This window comes from Strongylocentrotus purpuratus, unplaced genomic scaffold (assembly GCF_000002235.5).
Source record: "Strongylocentrotus purpuratus isolate Spur 01 unplaced genomic scaffold, Spur_5.0 spur5_scaffold_20, whole genome shotgun sequence".
Classification (NCBI taxonomy): domain Eukaryota; kingdom Metazoa; phylum Echinodermata; class Echinoidea; order Camarodonta; family Strongylocentrotidae; genus Strongylocentrotus; species Strongylocentrotus purpuratus.
Window position 1 is genome coordinate 15,859,507 of NW_022145606.1, and position 23,485 is coordinate 15,882,991.

Below are 23,485 nucleotides of genomic sequence, written 5' to 3' on the forward strand. Positions count from 1 at the left end.
TAGACCGCACAACCCTAAACAAATTTGCATTGTGGAGTAATTGAGTGTTTTTATGATGTAAGATTATTAGAAATAAGATATAATTTAAGCTTTCTTTTAAATGAGTTCAGGCTATTAATAGAAGTAATGTCTGACGGTAAGGAATTCCATACAGAAGGAGCTTTGTGTCTAAAAGAGTGTAATTCATATTGTTTTGTAATAGCAGATAAATAATAATTCATTTTGTTTCGAGTATTATAATTATGAACTGAACAGTTTAAAGTTAACATAATGCATAAATTATTGGGTAATAAACCAAGCTTGTGTTTAAAAAGTAGTATTGCATTAAAATAATTATTTAATTTATAAATGTTCAGTATGCTTAACTTTATGAATAAGGGTTTAGTATGTGCCAAATATGAAGATGATGAGGCAATTCTAACAAATCTCTTTTGTAATATAAAAATGGCTTCCAATTTGGAAGAATATGTATTAGCCCATACAACATTAGAGTATGATAAGTAGGGCAGGACTAAAGTATTATACAATGTTATAAGAATGCATTTTGGTAGGATATGGCATAATTTGCTGATGACACCGATATTCTGTGATAACTTCTTTCTGACATAAGAGATGTGAGTCTTCCATGATAAATCATGATCAATGTAAACACCCAGAAATTTTGTACAATATACACGTTCAATTGATGAATTATTGAGTTTCACAACTAAGTTTTGCAAAGTACTATACTTTTGTTTCTGTTTCACAGTATAAAATAACATATAATTTGATTTATCTATATTTAATGTAAGTTTATTGGCATTAAACCATTTAGAGACCTTTAGTAGTTCGTTATTTAAATTAGTTGACAATGATAAATGATCATCTGTTGAGTATAAGATATTGGTGTCATCAGCAAACAATATAAATGTTAATATTTTAGAACAATTTGGGAGGTCGTTGATAAACAATAGAAATAACAAAGGACCTAGAATCGATCCTTGAGGAACACCAAATGAAATATTAGAAGAATCTGAAATGACATTGTTGTAAGACACAACTTGAGTTCGATTATGTAAATAACTTTTAAACCATGAATAAGGTAGTCCTCTAATACCGTAATAACTTAATTTATGTAACAATATTGAGTAATCAATTGAATCGAATGCCTTACTCAGGTCGAGAAAAACACCAACTGTATATAATTTATTTGCAAAAGAATTAACAACATAATCATGTAAGTCAATAAGTGCCATTTCAGTAGAAACATTTTTCATAAAACCATATTGAAATTCATTTAATATAGTATTTTTATACAAAAAATCAAAAATCCTATTATAAGCCAGCCTTTCTAATATCTTAGAAAAGACTGGAAGAACAGATATTGGTCTATAATTTGAAATATCATGGATATCTTTTTTTTGTAGACAGGTGTAACTTTTGCTGTTTTTAATTTCAAGGGTACTATTCCAGATGAGAATGATAGGTTGTAAATGAAGCATAAAGGCTTCACAATACCATAAATAATTTTTTTCACAACAAGGGGACTAATGTCATCAATGCCACTACTACTTGATGAGTTCATATTTTTAGTAATTTCCAATATTTCAGTTTCTTTAACAGGTTTTAAAAATATGGTGTTGTTACATCTTCCAGATAAAAAATCAACAAAGTTATCATCTTGTTGTATAGAATTAGCCATAGAGGCTCCTATATTTACAAAATATGTATTAAAGTTATTAGCAATATCCTTTTCATCATGTACATCTATTCCATTTATAGTAACATATGATGGTAAATTCTTCTTACATTTTCCAAGTAATTCATTTATCATATTCCATGTTTTTTTCATATTTCCTTTAAAGAGCTGAAATTTAAGTTTATAATAGTTTATGCGTGCACAACGTAATATTTAGTAACATTATTCCTGACCTTGACATATCTTTTCTTATTGTCATCAGTACAATTTTTCCTATACTTCTTAAACAATTTATTTTTTAATCTTATCTTTTTTAATATGCTTACAGTTATCCATGGCTTTTTAATAATTTTTCTTGTGGTCTTACTGTCTCCCATTACAAATACATCATCGTAAACGTTGGATAACATATCTATAAACATATTATAAACTTCATCAGTATCTGTACAGTTAAATACATCACTCCAATCAACATTATACACCTTTTCTTCAAAAGCTCTAATAGTACTTTCATTTATACGACGAAATTTACGAGTAGGAGTACATTGTGCATGAAATTTAAAGTGGGTTATTTGAAAAACTGGGAAATGATCTGTAATATCATTGTAAAATAAGCCAGAAAGCACATTTGATCCATAGTTATTAGTAAGAATATTATCAATTAAAGATGAGGATGTCTCTGTAACACGCGTTGGCTTATCAATTAAGGGCACAAAGCTATTCAAATGTATTGCACTCAAAAATTCATTCACAGAAGCATTATCATGATTCAGTAGATTAATATTAAGATCTCCCATTATATATACATGTTTATGTTCGATATTCAATTTTTCTAAACAAGACTGAAGGTGTTTATTGAAATCCATAACTTTTGATTGAGGTTTTCTATAAATAACACCGACAATAATATTTTTCCCTCTAGGAATAACAATTTCTATAAATAAAGACTCATAATATTCAGAACATTCTAAGATATCATGTCTAATAACAAAATCCAAAAGATCAGAAATTAACAAACCCACACCACCTCCTCTAGCATGTTTGCGATCATTATGTATAAACGAATATCCAGGTAGGTTAAAAGTATGTGGTGTGTTTTCATGGATCCAAGTCTCTGAAAAGCCATAGATGGAGAAATCGAAATTAAGAGAAAATATAAAATCGGATATTGCATCAAAGTTTTTAGACAAGCTTCGAGAATTGAAGTGAATAATACTAAAATTTTCTTTGAATTCAAGTGCTTTAGTTAAGAAATCATCATCTAAATAATATTTACAGTCCAAGACATCAAGATTATGATCCATGTCATCAGAGTAAACATCTTCAATGTTTTGGAGATTATTTAAAAGTTGGTATGGGTAAGTATTGACATTCCTTTTAAAAAGATGTTCAAATGCGATATCATCAGTATTATTAAAGGCAAATATGTTATGAAAACAAGATGGAAAAGGACAATTGCAGAGATCCTTTTCTAAAGAGGTACATACTTCAAGACATTTTGATTTTTTGTAAAAGCTATCAGATTGAGAACAACATATGTGGCAAGATAGAGTTTTAGGTTCCACTATACAATTACATATAACACAGAGCATACCTAAATTAAATTAAAAAGAACAAACAAAGCAAGCAATGTTTCAGAGTCAAAGAGCTTTTTTCAAAATTACAATGTGTACATGTTTTACCTTTAGCTAATCTTGTTAGTACAGACAATTTTGTAAAAACTGTGTCATCGTCATGTAAATTATTTATCGAGAATAGATGGAGAAATTCAATTTTTGACGATAAAAGGAAGAAAGCTCATGCTAAAAATAAACTTAGAACTTATCGAAATTTTAAACAATCTTTGAACACGTCAAAATATGTAATAGAATGTCAAAATAGATCAAACAGACGTGCTTTGGCTTTGTTTAGATGCGGTTGTGCCCCTATAGCTCTTGAAACTGGGCGTTATCAAAATGTCCCATATGAAGAAAGATACTGTGTTTTTTGTAATTCTAGTAACATAGAAGATGAGTTCCACTGTTTTATGATTTGTTCTGCATATAATGACATCAGATCACAACTTCTTTATGATATAATAGAACATGACCATACGTTTTCAGATCTTTCCACATACCAACAATTTATTTACCTAATTTCAGCTGACTCACTAAGCAGTTTAATAGCCAGTTTTGCAAACCAAATCCTAACAACTCGCCAAGAACTTTTGTACTACTTAAATGAATAATTTTTTTTTTTTTTTTTTCCTGTGATTGTAATTATGTTATACTTATATTTGTACTATGTTATCATGTCAAATTGTTTATGACTGTTATTTTTGATGTATCACTCATAGGCCTTTTTAGGCCGGCCGTCTGATGACGGGTGTGATTTTTTAATAAAGAAATAAACTAAACTAAACTAAACTACGTGCACGCACACACGTACTGTACACTGAGATTGACAAACACACTCCTTATCAGTGCCTCAGTGCTCGGAAGAACCTGAAAATAAACTTCTTCGACAGAATGGTTAGTTTATTATAGATTATGGAATTTCCAAGATGTCACCAGTAGATAAGAATAGTTAATATTATCGAGAAAAAAAATTAGGCTACACGAGAAAAAATCCTGCAAAACGTATTTGAAATTTTAGAGAATGCACGTACCATCGTTCTCCCCCGCAAGTTCGGGGTCAGCAAGTAGAGTGTACCGTCGACGTTGAAAAGCAGCAGAATCGCGCCCTTAAACAGGACTCGTTCGTTCGTGTCTCCTTAGATCAAGATAGTTATGTAAAGTTCCTTAATTAAAAGTAAATTAACTAAATTAAGTTCTTCCATCGCCCGATTGCTGCAATGGCCGTTTCATTAACAAGGGCCAGGTTGTCATTAAACAGGACTTAAACAACCCCTCGCAGTTGTCTAAAGTTAAACAGGACTTAGACAGGACTTCGTGTTTAACTTTATTTAAACACGACTTCAGAATACGAAAAAAGTTAGACACGACTTTGTGTCTAAAGTTAGACGGGACTTAGACAGGACTTAGACAAATGTTTAGTTAAACAGGAGTTAGACACGACTTCAGAATACGGGCCAATAGCTCCTGGAAGCTCTTTCTTTTAAAGGATGAACAGATTTCAGAAGTTGGACCCGAAATTGCCTAATATGTACATGCTATACAATGTCGAGGCATTGTTTTTTTTAATTTTGTTTACAGTCACCGAGTTGCCAGTCAACTGCCCGGACTTGAATCGCACAATAAGCACTGATCCAGACCAAGCGACGTATACTTTTAACCCAGATTTCGGAGCAGATAACGTCACCAAATCTGTAGACGGTTACAGATATCACGGAGGTGGTGTCTCGGTAAATCTTACTTTAGGAGGATCCCCAGTTGGGAGCAGTGTGTCCATAGGAACCCATGACGTGATTGCACTCATCTACGATGGCGAGTTGAGTAAGACATGCACGGGCATCTATATCGTCAAAGGTAATGGGTACATGGACAGCAACTTGCATTTTATTAGTTTTGTATCAATTATATTATTCAAGACTGAAGATATATTGATCTTAAAAACACCTTTTCATGTTATGGGAAATTAAACTGTGGTTACGGTTCGTTGATAGTATCATTATGTACCAATACAACAATGGATAAAGCCATATATTTGGCAAAAGAATCGTCACATGATTTAACAAAAGTTTTGTTCCTCCTTGTCTTCCTTCTGATTCACTGCCTTGAAAGAATTCATCCCCTTTAAATAATTTATGATAACCTCGCTATTTATGCGTGGACAGCTATAGAAACATTACAATTTGCACACGTTTACTGACAATTTTATATTGGAAAACTATGTGTCCTTTCTGTTTCTGCATGTTCCAAAAAAAGCTTTTGTATGCTTTCAATTAACTATGCATTAATACATTTAATGTTTTTATAGACACAGATCCTCCTATCTTGACATGTTCCAATGTTACTCTCGACTTGGATCTCGATTCACCAAACACCTTTTCTGGATTGACGAATGGTACAACCTATACTTACACAGATGCAAGTGCTGACCCGAATGGGGTTACTTATAACGTCTCAGAAGATGACCTGTTTCCTCCAGGATACACACCAGTAACACTGTTGGCAGTCGATGCATATAACAACTCAGATTCCTGCTTATTCTACGTACAGAACACACGTAGGTCTAATGAGACATTGTCTCATGAAGAATAGGATTTGTCCAGTGATATAGCAATTAATAGCGATGTTACAATCAATTACTGGAAGAACTTGGAACTGCTACACGACATGTTGTAAATTGCCACGGGGTTCTTCGGGAGGTCTAATTCACCCTTATGAGGCATGTTGCAAATCAAATCTTGATATTTCCCATTTCTGATAGAGATACTTGTAACAAACTTTAGCAAGGGAATACTTTAATTTACGAGCAAATATTTGATAATTTAGAAATTCTAAACTGATTGTGTGTTTAACATCAATTTAAGATTATTGAGTTACCAACCGTCTTTTCTTATCATTGTAATTGTTTGCAGTTACCGAGTTACCCGTGGACTGCCCGAACTTGAATCGCACAATTAGCACTGATCCAGACCAAGCGACGTATACTTTTAACCCAGATTTCGGAGCAGATAACGTCACCAAATCTGTAGATGGTTACAGATATCACGGAGGTGGTGTCTCGGTAAATCTTACTTTAGGAGGATCCCCAGTTGGGAGCAGTGTGTCCATAGGAACCCATGACGTGATTGCACTCATCTACGATGGCGAGTTGAGTAAGACATGCACGGGCATCTATATTGTCAAAGGTAATTGGTACATGGACAGCAACTTACATTTCATCAGTTTTGTATCAAGTATATTATTAAAGACTGAAGATATGAAGAGTTTCATTCCAAAAGGAGCTAAATCCACTTTGGGTACTTCTGAGTAAATCGACTTTTTTTTTTATTGCTCCACTTTCCCTTTAGCCATGGACCTTAATGTTGTTATATATTTTAAAGGTGTCACCCTTGACCAATAATATATGATAAGAAAAAATCTACCAGTTTTTCCTGATTTTTACTAAATTTTTAGAATTTTTGTTTTCGTGGATTTAGCTCCTTTTGGAATGAAACATGATATTGTACCTGGAAAATTTCATATTCTCTCAATAAAGTCACTGAAATTTATTAAAATTTAGTAGCAAACCTTTCCTTTTAAATAATAATAATGAAATCACAACTAAAAAAAAACTTTTGAAATGAATGTAGACAACATCTCACATTTTCATTCCAAAAGGAGCTAAATCCGTTTCATTCCAAAAGGAGCTAAATCCATGTTTCATTCCAAAAGGAGCTAAATCCACAAAATCTAATAATTCAGTAAAAAATTAGAAATGACTGGTAGATTTTTTGTCTTATCATATATTATTGGTCCAGGGCGACACCTTTAACGTATATAACAACATGAAGGTACATTGCTAAAGCGAAAGTGGAGGGGGAAAAAAGGTGATTTACTCAAAGTGGATTTAGCTCCTTTTGGAATGAAACCGATTTGGATTTAGCTCCTTTGGAATGAAACATGATATTGTACCTAATTTTGTTCATACTTCCTGGTAAAATTTTCGAAGTTGATATAGTGCATTTTGTCCCCATGTAGGAAATCATTATTTTAAGACAAATAACTCCATTTTGATAACATATGGATTTAGCTCCTTTTGGAATCAAGCTCTTCATATATTGATCTTAAAAACACCTTTTTATGAGAAATTAAAATGTGGTTACGGTTCGTTGATAGTAACATTATGTACCAATACAACAATGGACAAAGCCATATATTTGGCAAAAGAATCGTCACATGATTTGAAAAAAAAAATTGTTCCTCCTTGTCTTCCTTCTGATTCACTGCCTTGGAAGAATTCGTCCCCTTTAAATAATTTATGATAACCTCGCTATTTATGCGTGGACAGCTATAGAAACATTACAATTTACTCACGTTTACTGACAATTTTATATTAGAGAACTATGTGTCCTTTCTGTTTCTGCATGTTCCAAAAAAAGCTTTTGTATGCTTTCAATTAACTATGCATTAATACATTTAATATTCTATAGACACAGATCCTCCTATCTTGACATGTTCCAATGTTACTCTCGACTTGGATCTCGATTCACCAAACACCTTTTCTGGATTGACGAATGGTACAACCTATACTTACACGGATGCAAGTGCTGACCCGAATGGGGTTACTTATAACGTCTCAGAAGATGACCTGTTTCCTCCAGGATACACACCAGTAACACTGTTGGCAGTCGATGCATATAACAACTCAGATTCCTGCTTATTCTACGTACAGAACACACGTAGGTCTAATGAGACATTGTCTCATGAAGAATAGGAATTGTCCAGTGATATAGCTATTAATAGCGATGTTACAATCAATTACTGGAAGAACTTGGAACTGCTACACGACATGTTGTAAATTGCCACGGGGTTCTTCGGGAGGTCTAATTCACCCTTATGAGGCATATTGCAAATCAAATCTTGATATTTCCCATTTCTGATAGAGATACTTGTAACAAACTTTAGCAAGGGAATACTTTAATTTACGAGCAAATATTTGATAATTTAGAAATTCTAAACTGATTGTGTGTTTAACATCAATTTAAGATTATTGAGTTACCAACCGTCTTTTCTTATCATTGTAATTGTTTGCAGTTACCGAGTTACCCGTGGACTGCCCGAACTTGAATCGCACAATTAGCACTGATCCAGACCAAGCGACGTATACTTTTAACCCAGATTTCGGAGCAGATGACGTCACCAAATCTGTAGATGGTTACAGATATCACGGAGGTGGTGTCTCGGTAAATCTTACTTTAGGAGGATCCCCAGTTGGGAGCAGTGTGTCCATAGGAACCCATGACGTGATTGCACTCATCTACGATGGCGAGTTGAGTAAGACATGCACGGGCATCTATATTGTCAAAGGTAATTGGTACATGGACAGCAACTTACATTTTATCAGTTTTGTATCAAGTATATTATTTAAGACTAAATATATATTGATCTTAAAAACACCTTTTTATGAGAAATTAAACTGTGGTTACGGTTCGTTGATAGTATCATTATGTACCAATACAACAATGGATAAAGCCATATATTTGGCAAAAGAATCGTCACATGATTTAACAAAAGTTTTGTTCCTCCTTGTCTTCCTTCTGATTCACTGCCTTGGAAGAATTCATCCCCTTTAAATAATTTATGATAACCTCGCTATTTATGCGTGGACAGCTATAGAAACATTACAATTTACTCACGTTTACTGACAATTTTATATTGGAAAACTATGTGTCCTTTCTGTTTCTGCATGTTCCAAAAAAAGCTTTTGTATGCTTTCAATTAACTATGCATTAATACATTTAATATTTTATAGACACAGATCCTCCTATCTTGACATGTTCCAATGTTACTCTCGACTTGGATCTCGATTCACCAAACACCTTTTCTGGATTGACGAATGGTACAACCTATACTTACACGGATGCAAGTGCTGACCCGAATGGGGTTACTTATAACGTCTCAGAAGATGACCTGTTTCCTCCAGGATACACACCAGTAACACTGTTGGCAGTCGATGCATATAACAACTCAGATTCCTGCTTATTCTACGTACAGAACACACGTAGGTCTAATGAGACATTGTCCCATGAAGAATAGGATTTGTCCAGTGATATAGCAATTATTAGCGATGTTACAATCAATTACTGGAAGAACTTGGAACTGCTACACGACGTGTTGCAAATTGCCACTGGGTTCTTCGGGAGGTCTAATTCACCCTTATGAGGCATGTTGCAAATCAAATCTTGATATTTCCCATTTCTGATAGAGATACTTGTAACAAACTTTAGCAAGGGAATACTTTAATTTACGAGCAAATATTTGATAATTTAGAAATTCTAAACTGACTGTGTGTTTAACATCAATTTAAGATTATTGAGTTACCAACCGTCTTTTCTTATCATTGTAATTGTTTGCAGTTACCGAGTTACCCGTGGACTGCCCGAACTTGAATCGCACAATAAGCACTGATCCAGACCAAGCGACGTATACTTTTAACCCAGATTTCGGAGCAGATAATGTCACCAAATCTGTAGATGGTTACAGATATCACGGAGGTGATGTCTCGGTAAATCTTACTTTAGGAGGATCCCCAGTTGGGAGCAGTGTGTCCATAGGAACCCATGACACGATAGCACTCATCTATGATGACGAATTGACTAAGACATGCATGGGCATTTATATCGTCAAAGGTAATGGTGCATGTACAGCAACTTATATTTTATTCATTTTATATCAATTGCATTATTAAAGACCGGAGATATATTGATCTAATCAACTTTGTTTCATGTTTATAAGAAATGTAACTGTGGCTACGGTTTTTTGAAAGTATCATTATGTACTACCACGCAAAAAGGACAATGCCAAAAATCTGGCAAAAGAATCATCACATTATTAATCAATAGTTTTGTTACTTCTTGTCTTCCGTTTGTTTCACTGCTTTGGAAGAATTCATGCCCGTTAAAAAATTTATGATAACCTATTTGGCGAGGATGCGTGGATTCCCCGAAACAATCTTGTCAGTTTTCTAATTCTATGAGACTTATTTATATAATGCACAGATTTTATATATGGCCCAAGAGAAGCCACCGCTTATACAATTCCGTAATAATAATATAATAGTTTGTTCTTATATAGCGCTTTTTAGGACCGCAGGCCCTTTCAAAGCACTTCACAGATATATGTTACTACCCCGGTCATCGGATTCAGCCTTACCCGCACATAATATATGCACATTCCCCACTCCCTGGTGAGCATTCCAGCCAGGCGTCAATTTTGCAAGCGCACACTTGCTAATCTAACCACATTAGCTTTCGGGTACCGGCTAGCGTCTTTTTTTCGTACCCTAGTGAGCCCACCCACAGATTGAGCTCTCGAACGAAACCTTCGCATGCGTACTCGCGATGGAAACCAGCGCATACGCACATGGAATCCAGTAGGGTTGTTAATAGGGGAATACTAATTATACGAAACAACCTTTCATCAATCCATCGTTATCTCAATCGGTAAGGACAGCGTATTACTAATAGAATCCTTGGGATTCAATTGAAGGTTCGAATCTCAATATTCATTTAGTTGTTTTGCCTTATAAATAGGGAAGGAAAGCAATAAACAATCAAAGTCTAATTGTTTGTTACCTTTTCGCGGGCTTGCGTAGCGTGTAATGAATGGAAATGAGTTCATACATGAATCTTGGCTCTCTGTGGTACAACAAAAACGCTACCTGGTACCCATTTAACATCATTTAACAACTGGATAGAGAGTGGCAAATGTAGAACACTGTATATTGTCGAATTGTCGAAGGACATTAGTGCCGCAGCAGGACTTAAACCGCGGACCTTTTGATCCACAGGCCGGTGACATATCCAATCTATCATGACATCTCTTCAAGCGACATATTTTTGAGCGTCTGTTGTCCGTATTGGAAAGACAGCTAAACAAACATTTCAATATACGCACGTTTACTGACAATTTTAAACTGAACAACCCTGTGTCCTTCTGTTGCAAAGTGTTCGAAAATAAGCTTTCCTCAGCTTTTAATTAACTAGGCTTTTATATATATATATATATATATATATATGTTTTTTTTTATAGACACAGATCCTCCTATCCTGACATGTTCCAATGTAGCTCTCCATCTCGATACACCAAACACCTTTTCTGGATTGACGAATGGTACAACCTATACTTACCAAGATGCAAGTGCTGCCCCGAATGGGGTAACTTATAACGTCTCAGAAGATGACCTGTTTCCTCCAGGATACACACCAGTAACCCTGTTGGCAGTCGATGCATTTAACAACTCAGATTCCTGCTTATTCTACTTACAGAACACACGTAGGTTTAAAGGACATTGTTTCATGAAGAATATTGTTTGTCCAGTGAAATAGCAATTATTAGCGATGTTACAATCAATTACTGGAAGAACTTGCAACTGCTACACGACATGTTGCAAATTGCCCCTAGGTTCTTCGGGAGGTCTAATTCACCCTTATGAGGCATGTTGCACTGCAAATCTTGATATTTTCCCACTTCTGATGAAGATGCTTGCGTTAAACATTAGCAAGGGAAGTACTTTACGAGCAATTATTTGATAATTTACGAAATTCTAAACTTATTATTTTGTTACATCAACGTATACTTTCTAAATTACCGACCGTCTTTTATTATCATTGTTATTTTTTGCAGTTACCGAGTTGCCCGTTAACTGCTCGGACTTTGATCGCACAATAGGCACTGATCCAGGACAAGCGACGTATACTTTTAGCCCAGATTTCGGAGCAGATGACGTAACCAAATCTGTAGATGGTTACAGATATCACGGAGGTGATGTCTCGGTAAATATTACTCTAGGAGGTTCCCCGGTTGGCAGCGGTGTGTCCATAGGGACACACGACGTGATTGCACTTATCTATGATGACGAATTGAGTAAGACATGCACAGGAACATACCATGTTCAAGGTAATACATTTAACATTTTATTTTATTTTAAATTCATCACAAAATGATAGTGCAATATGCGATTAAGAGTAAGTGAATCGGCATTTAACCCTTACAAAAATGTACCATGGTAACCTTGGTTATCATGGTTCCACAACAATGAAATACATTGTCTAATGACCCAATGTATTTCATTGTTTTGGTACCATGATAACCATGGTTACCATGGTGGATGGTAATTTGGACAAAAGTACCATGGTTACCATGGTACTTTTTTGTAAGGGAAGAAAATGACTTTACTTTTAATCCATTAATATTGGGTAAAAGTGCCAACAAGAGTTTGGACAAAAATATGTTGATATGTTATTGTTAAACATGTCCCTTTAGCAAATATAAACCTTCTCTGTCTTATGTATTTTTTTTTTTTTTTTTGTCATACGTTACTACCTATTGTGGTATATTACAAACAATGTACATTTACATCATAATGTTTATTGTTGTGTGCTCTGATGTTTGTAGTGCTGTTAACTTCATACAGTCAAAGGGTATATCAGACATCTGACCAGTGGTTTTACAAAATCATATTACACTTGTTTGCAACGCGGTCAATATAAGACCATCTGATTGGTCGAAATTGGAGTCGTGATTTTAGCCATTCACGTTGAGAAACGCAAAATGCCATTAACGGTTGATAATCCAAGAGTGAGATCCCTCAACATTACGGTTACCATGCAAATAGTAAACATTTTGCTGCGATACCCATTTGTTTATGTGTTTAAATTGTTTTTGTGCGAGCGCGGACACCATACAGTGATTTTTGGATGCGATTTCCAAATGATTAAACATTTCAGTCATTTTTCAATTAAGATTAACAGACTATGTCTCAGATTTCCGTGATGTTTTAACCAATCTTTACTCAATAAAAAAATAAGGTCAGAATTATTGATAGATTTTGTTTCAATTTGGCATATAAAAGACATATCGACTGCATTAATATTCGAGGTCTGGCTGCTTTATATGCTCTCGGGAACTAGCAGATCCTGCCATTACCCCTCGGCGTGCCGCCCACCATGCAGGCACGCCTCAGGGTAATGGCAGGATCTGCGCGCGTTCCCTTGAGCAAATAAAACAGCCATGCCTCTCAAAGCAGTCGATATCTGTATATTATTACCCTCTCATGAAAAAGCCTATGGACTTTACATATAAAAACAAACAGTCAATAGTATAGATATAACTGCTATGAGAGGAATAGTTGTTGTATAGGCTCAAGGAGAAGTTACATCCTGACACAGTTACACTCCGAGCCGTGCCAAGGGATGATAGCAGGATGTAACGTCCCCGAGAGCTAACAAATATTAAAGCAGCCTTTATATCTTTTACATACCGAATTCACACCAAAAAAATCTACAAAATTTTTTACCTTATCCCTTTGTTGAGTAAGGACTGATTAAAACATCACCGAAAATCTGAGACATTGTCTGTAAATCTTCGCTAGAAAGATTCCAAAATGTTACAATCATTCGGGAATCGCAAACACACTGCATTGCATTTTGTATCTGCGCTCGCACAAATAAACTCTTTACACGTTGACCAATGGGATCTCACCAAAATGTATTTATGCGGGCATCTTTTAAAAGACTATTGACGGTAGGCGGGCATCCGGGTATCTTTTATAAGACTATTGACCGGTAGGCGAGCAGCGAATTATTTTTTCCGAAACAGGTTTGCCAATGGTAATATATCCGATCATCTGATTGGCTGGTATGTTACGTCATTAGCAATGACGTAACCGTTAGGGCGAGTGATAGGGTTATAGAAATCATGCAGAATCACTTTTCATCAACCCATCGTTGGCTCAATCGGTAAGGACAGCGTGTTACTAATAGCACTTTGAAGTTGACTTGAGGGTTCAAATCTCAGTTTATTCAGTTTTGTTGCCTTAATAAATAGTGAGGCAAAGCAAAACAAATAATACAAGTCTAATTGTTTGTGAGCTCTTTTTGTAAGCTGCTAATGACGTAGAACATATCAGCCAATCAGAAGATCGGAAATATAAGAAATTGCAAACCTGTTTGGGAATAAAAATTTCGCAGGCGGGCATGGCTAAAATCACGACTCCATTTTTGACCAATCAGATCGCTATATTCTAAAGAGAGGTATATAAAGTCTTGAATAACCGGAAGTGTAACATCCGGGAACTTTGCAATCAAACAGTGCAAAATATGTCTTTTCTCTTGCGAATAAAGGCCATTTCCATATGTTTACAGTAAAATAAGCAGATGGTCGGCTGTGTGTGTGTGTGTGTGGTGCAGCAGGCAGCAGTAATGCAGCGCGTAGTCGAAATAGCTCGCGCAACTATACGGCGCGTGTGTATGTACGTAACAAAGGAAATCGTGTCTTTTTTAACAACAAAACAAGTAAAATTACACCCTTTAAACAGCTCGATGAATTGCGTTAAATTATGAAGAATGGTAGGTACATGTATATATTGGATTATGTAAAATACTGTGTAATCTCTGATCTATTGTTCTTTTGTGCGACCCCCCCCCCCCCCCCCTAATTCCTATCACTTATCCTAATTTTAATTCTAGGCGTAGACACACAAAACAGAAATTTTAATTGGCGTACTCTTTTAGCTAGCAGGCACAGCTATGATATAGGGCAGGTGCACTGTACGCGGCCCCTTAAGCTATGGTCACAAATTAGAGCAGCGACCGACCGATCAGTAGCCTGCTCGGTCGCTGCTGGAATTCGGCATCGCCCAGCGATTAGTTTGGTGCCCGGGCGGAGACCGCCCAGGCACCGAGCGTATTTTGGGCGGCGAGTGAAAAGTGGGCAGGCGCCGCCCAAATTTTAACTCCGCGCTAAAACTTCAGCGGCGACCGAGCGATGCCCTAACAACGAGCGGTGACTGGCCGGTCGCCGCTCGGTGGCCGGGCAGCCGCCGGGCAGAATTGGTTAAAAACTCGCCGCTCGGCCGCCGAGCAGGCTACTTTTGGGTAATGTGACCATAGCATAAGGCCTGCAAAGTGTCGGGAGAGCTGCCAGCAAAGCAGGCGTAGGAAAGTAATATTTCCATTTTGGGCTCTAAATGTCTGATGTGGATAATAATAATAATAATAATATTGAATGGCTCATACTTCCGAGAGATACAACATATATTGCCCTCATCTACGACTCGGTTAATATGAATCTAGTTCAGGCAATATATTTCGTATCCCCCTCACTGAAGGTCAGTAAATATTGTATTATTATTATTATCATTATCATCATCATCATCATCATAAGAGTTGCCACTTGTTGAGCGTTCATCTCCGTCACACAGTGACGGAGATGAACGTGATTTGACTTTATTGTTCTGGTCATAGCTGAGTCACCTAAGTAACAAGCACTCAAGGATATCAGTTACCTATTTACACCCGGGTGGAGAGTGGCAATCATAGATTGACGTGTCGACCAAGGGACGTTAATGCTGGGCTATTAGAACCCCGTAGCTTTTGATGTACATTCTGGTGGCTTAACCACTAGACCACAACACTTGTACACACATAAACATCTAATATAATCCTATAAGTGGCACAAAAATAGCTTGTTATTAATCAATCATACACGTGACAATAATAATCCGTATCTCATGAAATATTTACATTAGCTAACCGCAACGTATTCATCGATTTGATTTGACAGATGATGAATCTCCTTTTATAATGTGTTCCAACCTGACTGTGCCGTTTGGTAACGTTGTGGCTAATTATGACGCTGTGTTTCGGATAATGTCGATGAACCGTCGTCACTTCGGGTTGATTTTGCTCCAAAGCAACCGGGTCAAAGGTTAGATCCAGGCGTCAATGAAATATCAGCAACTGTCACCGATTCAGCTGGAAACATCAATAGCACCGTCTGTTATATTGATATACAAAGTGAGTTTTATTAATAGTAATAATCACCCTATAACGCATTCTGCATTGCCCATGTAAACAGTCGGGTTTCTTCAACATATATTCTTAAATAACCGTAATACACTCAATTACGGAACACCCATATAGGGTTAATGGAAATGATTACTAGTAACTTAGTAGTTTGGAGATTTCCATTATTTAATAGGAGTATTTAATTATATACTAATATCACCGCTTTTGTGTCAGAACGGGAAGTGAACAATAAACATCTTGTAAAATTAATATATGTCAGAGAAAATAATCGCTTTAAATGCGTTTTATACATAAACATGTCATCAGGAGTATATTATAACCTACACATATTACCTGTACTATTCAAAATGTATTGGAGAATTAAAATACAATCATGACATACTGTGACAAAATCCCCCCCCCCCAAATGGGATATATCAAGGCAAGATTGAACATTACAGTTCTAAACGCTAGTTAGCTAATGCAAACGCCAGTCGATTAATCCCCTTCCAAATACTTTCTTTCCCACTACAATATTTTAGATTCCCACCTTTCTTTGATAACATTTTAATGATTTAATTTATCTTTTTCATGTATTTATCTATTTATAGTCGGTTTCAATACCCCTGTTATATATTTCATGTAATTCTGAGCCTTATTTCGTTGCTTTAATTTCCCTCCTCAAATTTTTCTCTAAAGTGACGGAGTTGCCAGTCGAGATTTTGCAGGCATCCGCTGCTTATGATGGAAACACATACAGTCTATTCTTCCGTGGTCATCTCAAGGAGGGCCTGACCTCTCTTAATTTCGCGTTCTATGGTGACGTCATATATGACCCCATTATTGTTAATGGAGTGGAACAATTTCAGCCAGCAGATCTGTCGCCTGGCGTTAACAACATCAGGATTGAAGCAACAGATGGAGTCTTGTCAAAAACCATCCAGTTTGTTCTAAATGTGACAAGAAATCAACCAGGTAAACCAATCACTTATTAATGATTTCGAATAGACAGCTCCTTCAAGTAGACAGGCGATAATTTGTCTATATATTTTTTTTAAATTTGTGTCTTTCAAATTTCAATAGATGTTCCCCAAAGTTATTGCGCATAATAAATGCATTTACCTCAACTATCTTATCAATATTTTTAAAGATATGTTTAATTCTCTATACTTTAATCTAGATAATGAAAGATAACTTACAAACTTCATTGAAACGTTATGTATGACGTGAACAGAATAATAATATATTACCAACGTAGAACGAAATTTGGAATTTCAGAATTATATGTACTTATTTTTAAAGGGGGCTGTTTTAAAATTCATAATTAAATGACACACAGATATTGTTTGTATTAGATAAAATATCAATACCACCAAAGAAAAATATCCTGGTCACCTTATGACGTAAAAATCCAATTTAAGAAAAGAGGCTGCCCTATTTTAACAAAACTAATTTTAAATATTTAAATTGAACTTTCCAATCTTCCTGAATTAATTTAAATCCAATATAGCCCAAATAAAAGACCGTAACTGCTTAAAGGGATAGTTGAGTTCTGTTGCAGAGGGTGCTACACACAATATTTTTGTGAGATAATGAAAAACTGAGTGTCAAATTTGAAAGAACGTACAATTTAAATGACAAAATCATCTTTTGAACAAAATCGGTTCAGAGACGGCTGAAATATACATACATATATAACAATTTATAATACTTGTGTACCTCCAAAAATATTAGATAATTGGAAGAAAAAAAACGTTGAAAGAACGAAATAGCGCCTTTTACGTCTTATTTCGGCCAATGCCGATGTTGGCTTTTTTGTTGGCATTTTCGTGGTGGCTATTTTACGCACAACCAGCCGGCCAATGTATTGTTATTTTTAATTAAATAATTAATTAACGGTCATCGTAATTTTTTGAAAGTGGAGCTCAATTGGTATGATAGTATTGGCTAAATTTCACACATTTGGGGGTCTAAAATTACCTTCATAGCAATTTTCGGTTCTGAAAGGGCACTAGAAATGTCATAGATAAGAATAAGAGTAATAACCATGCATTTTAAAGGCACTTGCGGTTTGAAAACAGAACTCAACTATCCCTCAACTCAACTGTTTTCATATATAGAATTTCAAAAGAGTTTTTGCACGGAAAATTCAAATTCTTTCTTTACAGAACAAGATCCCATTCAGTTTTAATACAACTTGTAATGATATCGTCTGTCACGAAATAAGATAACAAACAGATAATAATTTGAGACTAGGGACTAGTTTTGCTTACAAAGAAGCGTACAAGACTACCGCTTTATAACCGTGGTTTAAGATGTAAGATTCATTTTGTCAGCCCACCAGGATTATGTATTTTGTATTTTAAAATCATGATTTCAAAATATATTTCAGTAACCAAATCTTCACAAGTGTATGATGATCATTAAGGCATGTAATGTGTCTCTTCATTTAGATCATTTTCTTTATTTTTCTTTTGAATTTGCTTTTCTTTTCTCTTGAAATAGTAAATTATGAACTAACTGGAAACATGGTTTTGGCAAGAATTAAAGGCATCGACGCACCCTTTACACAGGACCTATGGACGACACAACTACAACATTCAAAAACCTCGCATTGGAGCTCCAAGCAAATGTAAGAAAGTGAAAATACATGAACTACAAAACAGTTCTTTCGCAATAATTATGTGAAGGTTCTTTTCTTCTTTGCACCTCGGTGAGAGGGGGGGGGGGCACATTATTTATATTGATTCATTTAATAATGTTATACAGTATATTAATGATTAGTATATGTCTTATAATATATATATATATGTGTGTGTGTACGTGTGTGTGTGTGTGGCGTGTGTGTGGGGGCGTGTTTTTTGGGGGAGTGTGTTTTGTATGCTTGTGTGTATGAATGTGGTGTGTTTTGTGGGTGTGTGTGTTTGTGTGAGGGAGGGGTATTTGGGAGAACCAGTAAAATAACCTCCAGTTTGTTTTATTTGTTATTTTGTTATTACATGTATAAGTGAATAACGTGTACAATTGACTTATAACTTATGTTTATGTACTTTAAGTTTACTTTCAATTTTAGCTCAGTTTATATACTGCATATGAGTTGTTGTTTAATTATGTTTATATATAAGCAATCAATATTGAAAACGTTTTTATTTTATTGTATGTTTGTATTACACTATTGGAGGAATCAAACAAATTTTTGTTTTAAGAGTGTGTGTGTGTGTTTGTTTCTGTTTGTCTGTCGCTCCAATTTGGGGTATTCTGAGGGGGCTAGGAACAGTGTGTGTGTCGCATGATGGGGAGGAGGGGGGGGGGGGTAGTACTGTGTTTGGTTGGATGGGGTTATTTTTTTTATGTTACAACTGATTTCATTTTTGTATTCATCAATTGTACAATTTATGTAATGTAAATGTTTTGAATTCATGTCAAGGAAAAACAACTGTACTTTATTTCTAAAAATGAATTTGTATTGTTTGGAATCAATAAGAAAAAAGTATTTAAAAAAAAAAGTAAGTGTGAGTGTGAATGCGTACTAGAATGTGAGTTTGTTTGTCTGCGTTTAGTTTTCTTCATACTCCTCAAGATCAAAGGTTTTTGCTCGTCAAGGTTTTTGTTTTCTATGTTTTCTTTTAGCAGTGTGTCTCCCCTTCGATAAAAAACAAACAAGTTCAGAGTTAGGAAAAGTATGAATTTATCCATTGTTTTTTATGGTTGAATATGAAACTGTGTAAGAATGTTACTCACTTCAAGCGCGACCACCATAAACATCAGTCTTACCAGAAGACTCTTCATTAGTGGAATATTTTTTGTATATTAATTACACACAAAACTAATTTCGAATGGGCAATTAATTCACTCAATGGATTTGATTTATTTTCCTTGTCCTCTCTCATTTTCTCCTCAACCCAATATCTTGTTTTCCTCAGCTCGATAAGATATATCAAAACACACCGGGTTTCATCGGCTCGCGAGTCGTATCCTTCGGGAGTGGAAGTATCATTGCCAATTTCATTCTCATTTTCAATCCAACAACGAGCTTAAGTGAAATAGAAGCTATTGACATTTTTAGAAGCGCATTGACATCAGAGGCCGAGATCACAAGCGGTTCCGGACTGTTCCTTACGTCACTCCCAGCTTTCATCATTTTTCGTGAGTTTTTTGTACGACAAACGATCTATTACGACCTATTACAAATCATATAGCATTTAGATTGCGTTATCACCCAGGCATTTAAAGGCAAAGTCCACTCCAAAAAAAAAAAAAAATTTCAATTGAAGCAGAAAAATCAGACAACCCAATACAAATAAAAAAGATCGAGTAAAATCGGATAACTAATAAGGAAGTTATGCATTTTTGGAAAAGAATGAACAAGTATGGAAAAATGGCAATCACTACACAAATTGCCAATTTGGTTATCAGTTTGTGACGTCATTGTCTCCTTATTTATCAATTGCTTTATATATTTGTATCCATTAACTTCCCTTTTTATCCCCCACTAAAAATTAATTTCCCCATGCCTTTGCCCAAGTCATACGATTTGTATCATATTGCGTGCATGACATCTCACAAATTCTTTTATGAACTTTGAAGAATTTATACTATTTTCTGAGTATTGTATACTAAAACAGTTTACCAAATTAACATTTGTCATGACTTAACTGAAGAAAAAAACAAACTCTTTGTTAGTGTATCCGCACGAAAACTTGTGAGGAAATGATACTTTTAAGGGGAAAATGGGAAATGTTATCAATATAAATAAAACAATAAGTGGGTAGTTAGGCAATGACGTCACAGATTCATGAGTGAGTTGCCAATTTGTCTTGTGATTTTCAAAGTTTTTCATATCATTCAAAATTCATAACTTTCTTATTAGTTATCCGATTGTTCAAACTTTTTTTGATTGGTTTTCTATTATAAGTAAGTTTTTTTTGGAGTGGACTTGGCCTTTAATAATAAAACCAATAATTGAATAGGGTGCATTCACAATTAACAGCGCCCCCACCGACAAGCCGCGACAGGCGAATTTATCAGCTAGCACGTGAACATTGTTAAAATTGCATAATGCTAGCCACCGATCAAATTGACAAAGTGGTCCAAACTGCGTGAATTCGTTCTATGACATTGATTGTTCTTATATCAGCGCACATTTTTATATTGTTTTTGATGTCGAAACCATAAATTGATTCTGACTTTGAACAAATATCAATACAAATGGTCATGTTTGGAAAAAGGTGACTGAAACGATCATAGTTATTGTATTTGATGGGGTGGGGGCAATTCGAACACTTTTTTTCTAGCACTGATCGGGCGCATTTTAATAGCGATAATAACGATTAGAAAAAATCACCCTGACCCAAAGTAACACAATAGGTCAGTTGTGGTCAAAATTGGCCTATGCTTTTGGAATAGGCTGATATTTGTTTAACGAGTGCACAATTTTAACCCGGATATGCTTTTTAAAACTTCCCCTCCAAAAATTCTCATGAAATCCCATATTTCATAGGGCATATAACAATGCCACATCTTATTATCCGTCTACTTTTTTTCCAATAATGCATCACGTGAAAACAAATAAACACTATTCTTGCTAGAGTGGACTTGGGATTGTGAATGTTCGTATTGCATCCTGCGCAAGTCGCAGTCTAACAACATGACGCCACGTATGTAACAAGCATAACCTTACACTCGATTCACTCACTATCTTAGCGCATTATAATCCTAGGTTCATTTTATCCCTAATCTATCCCTAATATTTATGTAATCGAAACAATCAATACAAAATGAGTCCATTCTATAGCAGTCACATATTCACTTTTATATCTTTTCAAGGGTCATTGCAGATTCGGTGTAATTAAACGCTTAGGTATAATTTATAAAATAGTGTCTTATATGGCTTATTTACATAATATAGTTATGGAATCCTTTTAATATTTTATCTCGATTTTTCCAATGTTCTACAGTCCCCTGTGAAGACTTGACCTGTGAAAACAGTGGAACCTGTATAATAACAAGCGATAGATCAGGTGGAGAATGCAGGTAGGTCCCAACCTTAATAGCCGCTTTTCAACCTTTTTACAAGTGCCTATTGGTATCAACGGTATATTAGCAGGCTTGTCAAGAGTGCTGATTGGTGAAAACAATAGAAACAAATTGGGAGGATTATACTGTAAACTGTAACAAAAAGTTTATGCACTAAACCTTCCTGTTTAGGTTCGCTACATGGCAACCTTTTCTTTTTTCTTCAAATTAATATAATAATTTTATATTAGAAATCTAGAAATAAACTACAGGTAAAACAAAAATCTATGGAGAGATGTAATGTGGCACAGGGATATAATCTGAGGGAGACTTTGAGCATGCACACTTTGACCAATTCTGTCAAAAATCCAGTAAACTTCATTGTATTTCAAAATATATATCAGATTATTCAATATTTCATTTACATTGACACATTTCATTAGATAATTGAAAAGATGAGCTTTCAGTGTTGATTTAAAGATATTCACAGATGGTGATTTCCTGACTTCAAATGGTAAGTTATCCCAGAGTTTTGGGGCTGCACAAGCAAATTCTAGATCACCTAGTGTTATTTTTGTTTGATAGATGGGATCTGCGGCAACGATTTGTCTCGGGAACTGCGCAAGTTGCGATTGTGTTGTTTAAGTTTGTGTACATTGACTGTACATTAACAAATAATGTGTAATCGTCCATGACCTATATCATCGTTTATCCATCCATAAATGAACGTGCATTCAATCAGCAGATGTATGAGGATTATTGTATTATTACCAACACTCCTCTCTCCCCCTTTTCTTTTTTTCTCTGTAAGTCACTCTTTTTTTATATTGTTATTGTTGTATCTAAGTTGAGGGCTGCGGGCGCGTCAAGCTACTTTGCTTATTTATGTAGCCCTCCTGCGTCTAATGTATGTTAATTATGCATTCAATATATTTGTTTAATTTCGTTTACTATCTGTATAAAAGTATATACACTTAAAATATTGTATAAAACCACATTATGTTCATGAAAATATATGATGAAAAAAAGAAAAAAAGATACAGAAACCAATAAATCAAATCAAATCAAATTCAACAGTTCTTTGATACAAGTGGGACCAAGACCAAGATGTGCTTCATATACACTCAGCAAGATTTTGAATGATATTTTCTGGCGTACTGGTAACCAATGTAGATTTCTTAAAATTGGGGTGATCTGTGTGAATTTGGAAGAACCACAAATCACCCTTGCACAGGAGTTATTTTTCTTTATACACATTCATCTGATTTTTTAAATCGTTAGATGTACCGATAGCTGGACTGGGGACCGCTGTCAAACATCCTCAAACAGCAAACGTAAGTGTTTTAATTTATTTT

At 35.2% G+C, this 23,485-nt stretch overlaps 2 protein-coding genes across 2 annotated transcripts in view; both read left to right on the top strand.

Annotated features, from left to right (window-relative positions):
* Positions 1–13,553, top strand: part of LOC105443455 — a 45,558-nt gene extending 32,005 nt beyond the window's left edge. Inside the window, exons 8-17 of the mRNA XM_030993703.1 lie at positions 4,873–5,145; positions 5,597–5,845; positions 6,201–6,473; positions 7,758–8,006; positions 8,362–8,634; positions 9,080–9,328; positions 9,684–9,956; positions 11,359–11,601; positions 11,953–12,225; positions 13,468–13,553. Of these exons, the coding sequence (XP_030849563.1) occupies positions 4,873–5,145; positions 5,597–5,845; positions 6,201–6,473; positions 7,758–8,006; positions 8,362–8,634; positions 9,080–9,328; positions 9,684–9,956; positions 11,359–11,601; positions 11,953–12,225; positions 13,468–13,553 (2,441 nt within the window). The remainder of the gene's footprint in view (positions 1–4,872; positions 5,146–5,596; positions 5,846–6,200; positions 6,474–7,757; positions 8,007–8,361; positions 8,635–9,079; positions 9,329–9,683; positions 9,957–11,358; positions 11,602–11,952; positions 12,226–13,467) is intronic.
* A 5,140-nt stretch (positions 13,554–18,693) lies between these two features.
* LOC105443449 overlaps positions 18,694–23,485 on the top strand; it is a 21,917-nt gene continuing 17,125 nt past the window's right edge. Inside the window, exons 1-4 of the mRNA XM_030993704.1 lie at positions 18,694–18,747; positions 20,039–20,261; positions 22,073–22,148; positions 23,412–23,464. Of these exons, the coding sequence (XP_030849564.1) occupies positions 18,694–18,747; positions 20,039–20,261; positions 22,073–22,148; positions 23,412–23,464 (406 nt within the window). The remainder of the gene's footprint in view (positions 18,748–20,038; positions 20,262–22,072; positions 22,149–23,411; positions 23,465–23,485) is intronic.